This window comes from Stereum hirsutum, assembly GCF_000264905.1.
Source record: "Stereum hirsutum FP-91666 SS1 unplaced genomic scaffold STEHIscaffold_7, whole genome shotgun sequence".
NCBI lineage: Eukaryota > Fungi > Basidiomycota > Agaricomycetes > Russulales > Stereaceae > Stereum > Stereum hirsutum.
The window spans coordinates 483785-491426 of NW_006763137.1; the positions used below are offsets into that span (position 1 = coordinate 483785).

The window sequence follows — 7642 nt, forward strand, 5'->3', positions numbered from 1 at the left end:
ACTCAACACAAGACGTGGCAATGTCTGAAAATCTCTCTCTCATCCAACATCCATGTGCGTTATGCTTCAAACCCACTTCCATGTGGTGCAGTCGATGTCAAAATGCATGGTATTGCTCCCCGGAACATCTTAACAGCGTGAGCTTTCCCTTACTCTTCCGTCAGCATCGTACAGGAACACTCAGAGCTATCTGTGTACTGTGTACCCTGTTATAGGATTGGGCAAGGCATCGCCGAGAATGTGTTCCTGTGGCACCGACTCAGCAACAGTATGGGATCATCGCCACCCCGCCACCGGCTCAGACCCAACTCATTACAGTGTCGGCCATCTTGTTTGCCCCTGAAGAAGGTTCGTCTCCTTGTGCTTATACCTCCCATGGGTACGGTCCACTCATTCAACTCTGCTTATATATCATAGAGAAACCGCGCACCATCACGCTCAATTGCCAGCCGCCACAGACCCCGTCGCAGGGCATTTGTCCTACCCCACTCGTGCAGGATTACTTTGTGGGCGGACAGGCCAACAGTGTTGTCCTGACCCAAGGGCTCAACGGCGAACCTTTGCGATTCCCCTTACACTTGTTCTACTCCCCCGTCTCGCTTTCAACAGGTGCCCCCATCAATCGCGCCATCTACCGCATAACGTCGGGCGCAGCCCCTAAAGCGTGGTGTGGCGCCGTCGTCGTCCTCAAGTTCAACGGCTCTCGTAGACAAGGTTACTCCGATGCAGGCACGAATGACCTCCCAGCGCTTTCCGCGTACTTTCTAGCTTACAAATAAAAGGTTCTTCGCGCTCGGTTCGTCTCAGTTTATCTCTTCCATCCGTACCCGTATGCTTTCTGGCTGTCGACACATGGATGTCTGACTTTCTGCTCTTACAGCTTCCCAAAATATACGGCGCATTTCCCGATTCTTCGTCATATTTCTTCCATTCGTCACGTTGCCTTGCCTACAATATATTAGCTCGTAATATTCAGTGCATCACAAAAATACTAGTAATACTAGTAAACTACGTGCGAATGGGTCACCACTGTACTCTTCTTAACGTACAATCAAAGGCAGTTCTTCAATTCACAGTGGTTCTCATCTTATAATTCCCCCGTTTAATCTTCACATCAACGAGTGGCGAGTGATTGGACATACAATATAAGAGTGACAGTCGCTCGAAACTCACTCCGCAACTCACATCCGGCTGGCCCCCGTCACTCGTGGTGGATACAACAGGCATGTTTAACAATTCTGTGATTCCTGGCTTCACTCTTTTCCTTTATCGACCGGAGACAATCTACATACAATCACGAACCATCACCCAACTTTACCGACCCTGCAGCATTGTGGGACTCCCCGCTTCGGCTATTACAAGTGATTGGCGATCGAGCGCTTTACTTGCGGGAGTCCCTGTCGATCAAAGCGTAGAACGCCGGGTTGAGCAAACGAAACATGAGCCTTCTGGTTTCTACATATATAGATAAGTTCCTACCAAAGGCGACCCGAGGGATGATCCACATACTACGCAAAGCCGTCGAACGCCAGGCCTGTATTTTTGTATACTTAGCAGTCATCGCTATCACTTTCTCCCTTATCGTTTGTGAGCTGTCTTCGAATCTGCTCGACATAGATTTTGGTATTAGACATAGAATTGCCAAAGAATTGCACGGGTAAGTTTGAAGCTTTGAAGACCGCACGGCGCAGAAGACCGCTCCAAGGAAACGGTGTGGCACCCGCGGAATTGTGCGTGATCGGAGTTGATCTGAGTTCAAATCTCCTAATAGTTTCAACTTTCGGCACTCCTTTCTTCGTTTTGTGGCGACTTCGACGTAGCCTTATCCTATACCATACACGCCTTCGAGCGCCATTACAGTTGTTATTGTCATTTTGTCACGACTTTGAGGTCTCTGGAGCTCGTTTTATGACCACCAACGAAACGCCAATCCTTCATACAGCGTTGAAGATCCAGACTGCTGTAGCTCAACCGGACATACACTCACTACAATGGGGTGGTGACGGACAATTACTCTTTCTCACAAAAACATCTATATATATTCTGGTAAGTGCTGCTCTTACCACTATCAGTACTGTGAAATAATTCTCGAGCAAAAAACGCTGCCTAGACCCCTGACTTAGGTGTCAATTTCGACCCCTCTTCTGCCTTCAAGGCGCCTCAGATCAAAAACACTGAATGCGCCAAACCGCTGGGGTGGCACAAAACAATAATCAAACATGATAAAAACATTGTTTCCCAATGGTCAGCGGAATCTCAAGGTAGGTTCTTCCTTAATGCCCCCCCGTTGCAAATTTTGTCTAATTGCCTGTCAAAAAGAATGGGGAGCCGTGGCATTAGGATCGCTGGATCTTTCCCTACGAACTGTCAGCGTGTCTCCTAGTAATCTTACGGCTGATGCAGGGTATATACCTTCTAGAACGACCTACAGAGGAGTCGAGTCTGACAGCATTGCTTTAGTTGTGTCTTAGCCGTGGTCACGACCAATCTAGAGCTCTCCATATGGAGTGCTGTAAAAAACCATCTTACAGGACAATGGGCAAAGGAAAGGAAGACTCATACTCATATGTGCCGTGCTTATGCTCACTCGTGGGTCTGCAGATCGCAGACGTGACCCCGTTTCTCATGACAATCACCAGTCAATCGGGCTCGGATATGCAGCGGACTCTTGAGGCACAGACGACATGTGAGTGAGGACTGTGAACATCTTCGGCAGAATGCCACACTGACCGTAGCTGAACCTTAGCTGCCGCTTGGTCTGGCCAGCCGGACTTCGGTATCGTACCAGCGCCACAATGTGATGGGTCTCTTTTGGCGGTGGGCACGCGGGCAGGAACTCTCATCCTCCTCAGGTGAGACGACTATATATTGGATGGGATCATCGCTCAGCATGGGTCTTCATCAGGTTTGATAGAGACGCAGATAGTCACTTCGAGCACATTGCGTCCATCTCAATCACGGAGCGCTGGATTACCAGTGTGGCCTGGACGCCATGGAGACTATCGGATACCGGAGAATGTTGGTAACCATTTGGGCTCCCTTCAAAGATTTGTTGGTGACCAAAAGTACTAGGCACGGGGACCCTAGCTTGTGCGGTCTCTGACGGATCAATCAGACTTCTCGAAGTGAAGCAGACCCTTGAGCAAGCAACGACCTCGGCCCAGTCACATCGACTGGAGATCGCTACTGCTGTTCTCGACGACTGTCCCAGTCATCCTGACAAAAGGAGCATTACAGGAATATCGTGGGTGCAGGTGGCATCTGGCAACGTCAGTGTCATTCATTGATGCTATCGCGTTCTTGTTTGACCTCTTCATCTTGGTGTAGGCGATCCTCGTACACGCTAAACCCGGAATCGTCCACCTATGGTCTCCTGAGGATGGTCCTGGAGCTTGGTCTGGCTCCCGAGAGTTTGTGCTTCGCACTCAAAAGGTTTCCGCAAGTACTTCTCCTTTTTACCCCATCACAGGCATCGAATATGTCGAAGGGCGCGATTTGTTGTTACTATCACTATTCGACGGCACATTTCACGTCATTCACCACGTCTCACTTGAGCCAACTATGACTCCGGACGAAACCGAGTTTACGTCCGAACACATGTCTTCTCTTGCTCGCGCAACATTTACTCGGACAGAAGGAGGTGCAGTCACAAAGGCAGATATGAACAGGATCAGTGGCATAGTTTCTTACGACGGATTGTCTGCAGTAGGATGGGTTCACGAGTGAGTCAAACTGTTGTCAACTTTCGAAGCTGGAACATCTCACCACGGGTTTTTAGTGCATGTTGCCCATCGGATTTTAGCTTTAAACACGAAGCAAAAATGCAGACCACGTTCGTTGTGGCGGAGATATGGTCGGAGCCCACTGACGAGCGGATTATGGACGGGCTGAGGAAGACTTTGCTTAACTCGAAGGCTGGTATGTACCAGAGCAAAACGTTATTTGATCCATGTCTCACTGACTGGGTCATGAAGCTGCTGGTCGGGCTCCCATCGACTTGCTGCGTGCTACGTTCTTCAACTTGACGAGACCAGGGAAATTGAACGCCTTACATCACCGTATCCTCAAGGCTCTAGAAGTTCCTCCAGAAGATGATGGGTTGTCGTTGGTCGTGCAGCCGTGGTCAGACGATCTCACACCACACATTCGCTCGCATTTTCGACGCAACTTGGAGGAACATTTGTTTGGCTCTGATAGCCTCTTATCTCTTCGTCTTAGGCTTGCCTTGGCCGACTTCTCCTGGGTAGTACATTCCACTAATATTGTTTCTCATTCTGTAGTCTTTATCATCGATTCAACTTACTCATTAACCTGTATGTCAACAGAAATACGCAGCAAATGCGCAAGCGCAAGCGGAGTGTGGCGCGGTGGCCCAGACACTGCTTAATACCATCTCGCATCGCGTACTACGGACACTTCTAAAGCACTTGACTGCAGTGGCCGGCCTTGTTTCTCGTAAGCCTGTCATACGCGCGGAGGGAAACAGTCGTAGCTCATCAAATGTGCAGATAGCGATGTTCCTTTCGTCCTGCGTGTGGTCGTACAATCATTGCTCCCAGGAACACCACCCTCTCTGTCGGCGATGGCTCAAGAACTTTCCACTCTTGTTTCGACCTCTGTACCAGAACTGGCCGCAGAGACACAAGATCCGAGCATGGGACTCCAAGAAAATTGCCCCGCTTGTGGAGCCCGTGTTCCGCTAGAGGACATCACCAGCGCGGTCTGCCCCAATGGTCACACATGGTGTTCGTCCAGCTCTCCCAATATCCTAGAGTCAATATATCAACTGATAAATCGCTTTATGCTTGCTTTTGACACGGGACTGTCTGCTACGAATTCACATGCTAGCTCGATGCTCCATCACCTCGTTCATACTGTCGACGCCCATGGTCCGGACGTGTATCGGCTGCACCCGCAAAGCATTCCTCCCACCCTTGATCTCCTCCGGGCACGCCGACCCTGTCACGTCCGAAGTAACACCTTGGTTGCCAGACGCTGCAAGGGGCTGGGTGGTAGAAGAGTTGTTGAAAGCTGTTCGTCGATGCCTATTTTGTGGCAATCGATTCGTGAGCGTGGTTTAGGGAGGGGTTTGGGTCTTGCTCAGGTGCAACGCCTAACTCGAAGGTCCACTGCGTAGCTATTCGTGATCCCCTCGTGTACTCGTAATTCCAATACATGTTGTTTCAATAGCAGATCACCAAGGTTCTCTGTCAGGATCGCGCAGAAGAATACAACACGTAGTAGGCAAGACTATGAGCCTACTTGTGTGCATTTCGCGAAGCTGCCTTTTCATGTCACGCAGAACAAGATGTTGCATACCGAGGCAGCATTGACAATTCCCATTGCAGTACATTTGAGCACGCATCGCACCCGGACCACAAGAACACTGAACTTCTCCTTCACATACTCTAAGCCAGCTTCCCTCCCCGGTTCTTGGTAATCGAAATGTTTTCGAAAGATCGTTATGACACCAGGGATTGCAGGGCGACGAAGTTCGGCGTACCGAGACCAGTAACTGAAAAATAGGAAAGTTATGTGAGCAAGACCATACTTCGAGATACGGTGGCCAGACACAGAGCCATATTCGTCGCAAAATGGCTACTGCATCATACCCGGGACGTCAAGGACGCCGTGTTCCTTGGCCCACGCGTCGACGTCTAAAGCGCAAGCATGGCTGCTTAGGGCAGGCGAACGGCGTCAAAGCACCACGCCGTGTGAACTGAATGGAAGTCTTTCTCTCCAGACGGTCAAGTGACACCTGGACCATGCAGATGTCACTCAAAAATGGAGTCGCTGTCGATCCACGCTTCATGCATGGAAGTGACCGTCGCAAGTCTGTCGCTGTCTCGATTTGTTGTGAGAGGATGAAAATCAGACGAACCTGGATCCCATCCTGAACCTGGAGCCGACCATCGCATCGATCAATAACGAGAATAATCTGAGTGGCACTGCCAACGTACCTGCCGTGAAACCAGTGGTCCCGCATCCAGGATTCGATCCCGAGGTGATGTCCGTCAGGCCGGAGACCCCAGTGGAGTAGAGGAAGGGATTCAGGAAACCCAGCGGCGATTTCCCTTGCGAAATGAGGAAGTCGTTGAGGAGAGAAATAACGGCGGCGAACGTCTGCAGAAAACATAGGCGTTAACAACACTGGTAGGGCTCAAAAGGAAGATGCACTCCTGGATAAGCGTACCGGTGACGCGCAACTGGTGCCTGCGACATTTTCGGTTCGACCGCCCACAATAACTTGGAAGTTTTCGGCCTGGGCAGCAACGTCAGGGAAACCTAGGCCAGACAAATCAGATGCAGCCATGAAGACGATGGACTATCGGGGCACATACCTCGTCCAGTACGACTGTATGATAAGGACACCGCGACAAAGAATAGGTGGGAGGTCAGTATCGAATCATGCGAATATCGATAGTAGGCTGCAAAGACGGTCAAACTCACTTGAACAACCCTGCGAACTTCGTAGTGCCGAACTTTGTCAAGAACGTGGTGACAGCAGTATCCTGATAGCTAGGTCTCGCGAAATAGTTGGAGAACCCGCCACTCGACAAACTCGCCGCGACCTCGGGGTTCACCCTAGTCGTTCCACCCACAGAAGTGACGAAGGGGCCTTTAGGCAGACATAAGAGATTTAGAAGAATGAACTTGGGAAGGCGATAAAGTTGATGATTAGCAATACGCACAAGACGCCGGGAAGTTGGGTATGAACGCCTCGGCGCGTGAACCGTTGTTGGATTGGCAAGATCCTGGCCCAACGCCTGAGTCGCCGGAGCTGAAAAGGATCGACGTGCCCTGGGCGCCGAGTTGAGCAAACAAGTTGCAAACCTCTGTGGCGTAGTCGAGGGGGACGGTCTGCTCGTCGTCCTAGGAGAGGTATCAAAGTCATTGACACGTAGGCTTCATGAAGTACAAAAATGACCTACGCCATAGGAAGTGCTAATGGTCTGCGGAATAGTGGATTGGGCCAGGATGAAATCAAGCCAGTCGAGATAGGGCTCGTTCGTGTTCGTGGGCGTGTTCTGGTCGGCTATGAAGGGAGGAGAGCCACCGGTGCTATAGTAGATATTGGGCGTCGGGAAAGAGATTCCCTCAGCGTATTGGATATCCAGATTAGCCTAAGTGGTAAAGGCGACGTCAGTAAGTTGGCTATGCAGATGCACTATTCCGCACAAAAATACGTACCTCTACTCCAGGATCGTTCTGGTTGTTTTGACCGCCGTTGACTTCGACAGTCGTAAACGTCGCACTGGTGGCATCTGACCGGAATTTGGTCAGGAAGGTCTTCAAATCTGCGGTGTTGGCGAACTCCTCCAGATAACCAGCGATACCGAGGATGTTCTTGCTGGTGGCAGCGGGAGTGTAGGCGCTCGTGCTGTAGAGAGCCCTCAAGCAAGAAGGAGTGATGGTGGATCCGCAAGAGCTGGGCACGGTCGCGAGCGACGTGAGATTTCCAGTAGTCTGAAGAGCGGCAATCTCAGCTTGGAGGGCATTGTCTCCGTCGTCGAGGGTGGCGGCGTTCGGTTGAAGGAATGATGTGGCGCGCATGGCGCGGGTCGTTCCGAAATAGGTGGTCGGAGCGACGACCTTGATGTGATCATGAAGAGTTTCTGGAAGAGAATATTCCGTGCAACGC

The 7642-nt window shown here is 50.7% G+C and overlaps 3 protein-coding genes across 3 annotated transcripts in view; 2 read left to right on the forward strand and 1 right to left on the reverse strand.

The window, feature by feature from the left end:
* Window positions 1-20: 20 nt before the first annotated feature.
* Window positions 21-779, forward strand: STEHIDRAFT_56974 (uncharacterized protein; the record flags this gene model as incomplete). The annotated part of the gene is made up of 3 exons (XM_007303879.1): window positions 21-137; window positions 216-348; window positions 418-779. 3 exons carry the CDS (start codon window positions 21-23, stop codon window positions 777-779), a joined length of 612 nt encoding a protein of 203 aa, XP_007303941.1.
* A 1129-nt stretch (window positions 780-1908) lies between these two features.
* Window positions 1909-5081, forward strand: STEHIDRAFT_97123 (uncharacterized protein; the record flags this gene model as incomplete). The annotated part of the gene is made up of 14 exons (XM_007304119.1): window positions 1909-2046; window positions 2111-2261; window positions 2320-2404; window positions 2461-2545; window positions 2602-2686; window positions 2747-2852; window positions 2906-3018; window positions 3073-3269; window positions 3328-3722; window positions 3779-3918; window positions 3975-4243; window positions 4326-4455; window positions 4509-4745; window positions 4849-5081. 14 exons carry the CDS (start codon window positions 1909-1911, stop codon window positions 5079-5081), a joined length of 2364 nt encoding a protein of 787 aa, XP_007304181.1.
* Window positions 5082-5161: 80 nt separating this feature from the next.
* STEHIDRAFT_168469 (subtilisin-like protein) overlaps window positions 5162-7642 on the reverse strand; it is a 4373-nt gene continuing 1892 nt past the window's right edge. The window contains exons 5-10 of the mRNA XM_007304120.1: window positions 6451-6619; window positions 6342-6355; window positions 6194-6285; window positions 5961-6123; window positions 5882-5899; window positions 5162-5515 (exon numbers count right to left, since the gene is read on the reverse strand). Coding sequence (XP_007304182.1) covers window positions 5463-5515; window positions 5882-5899; window positions 5961-6123; window positions 6194-6285; window positions 6342-6355; window positions 6451-6619 — 509 coding nt within the window. The 3' untranslated portion in view covers window positions 5162-5462. The remainder of the gene's footprint in view (window positions 5516-5881; window positions 5900-5960; window positions 6124-6193; window positions 6286-6341; window positions 6356-6450; window positions 6620-7642) is intronic.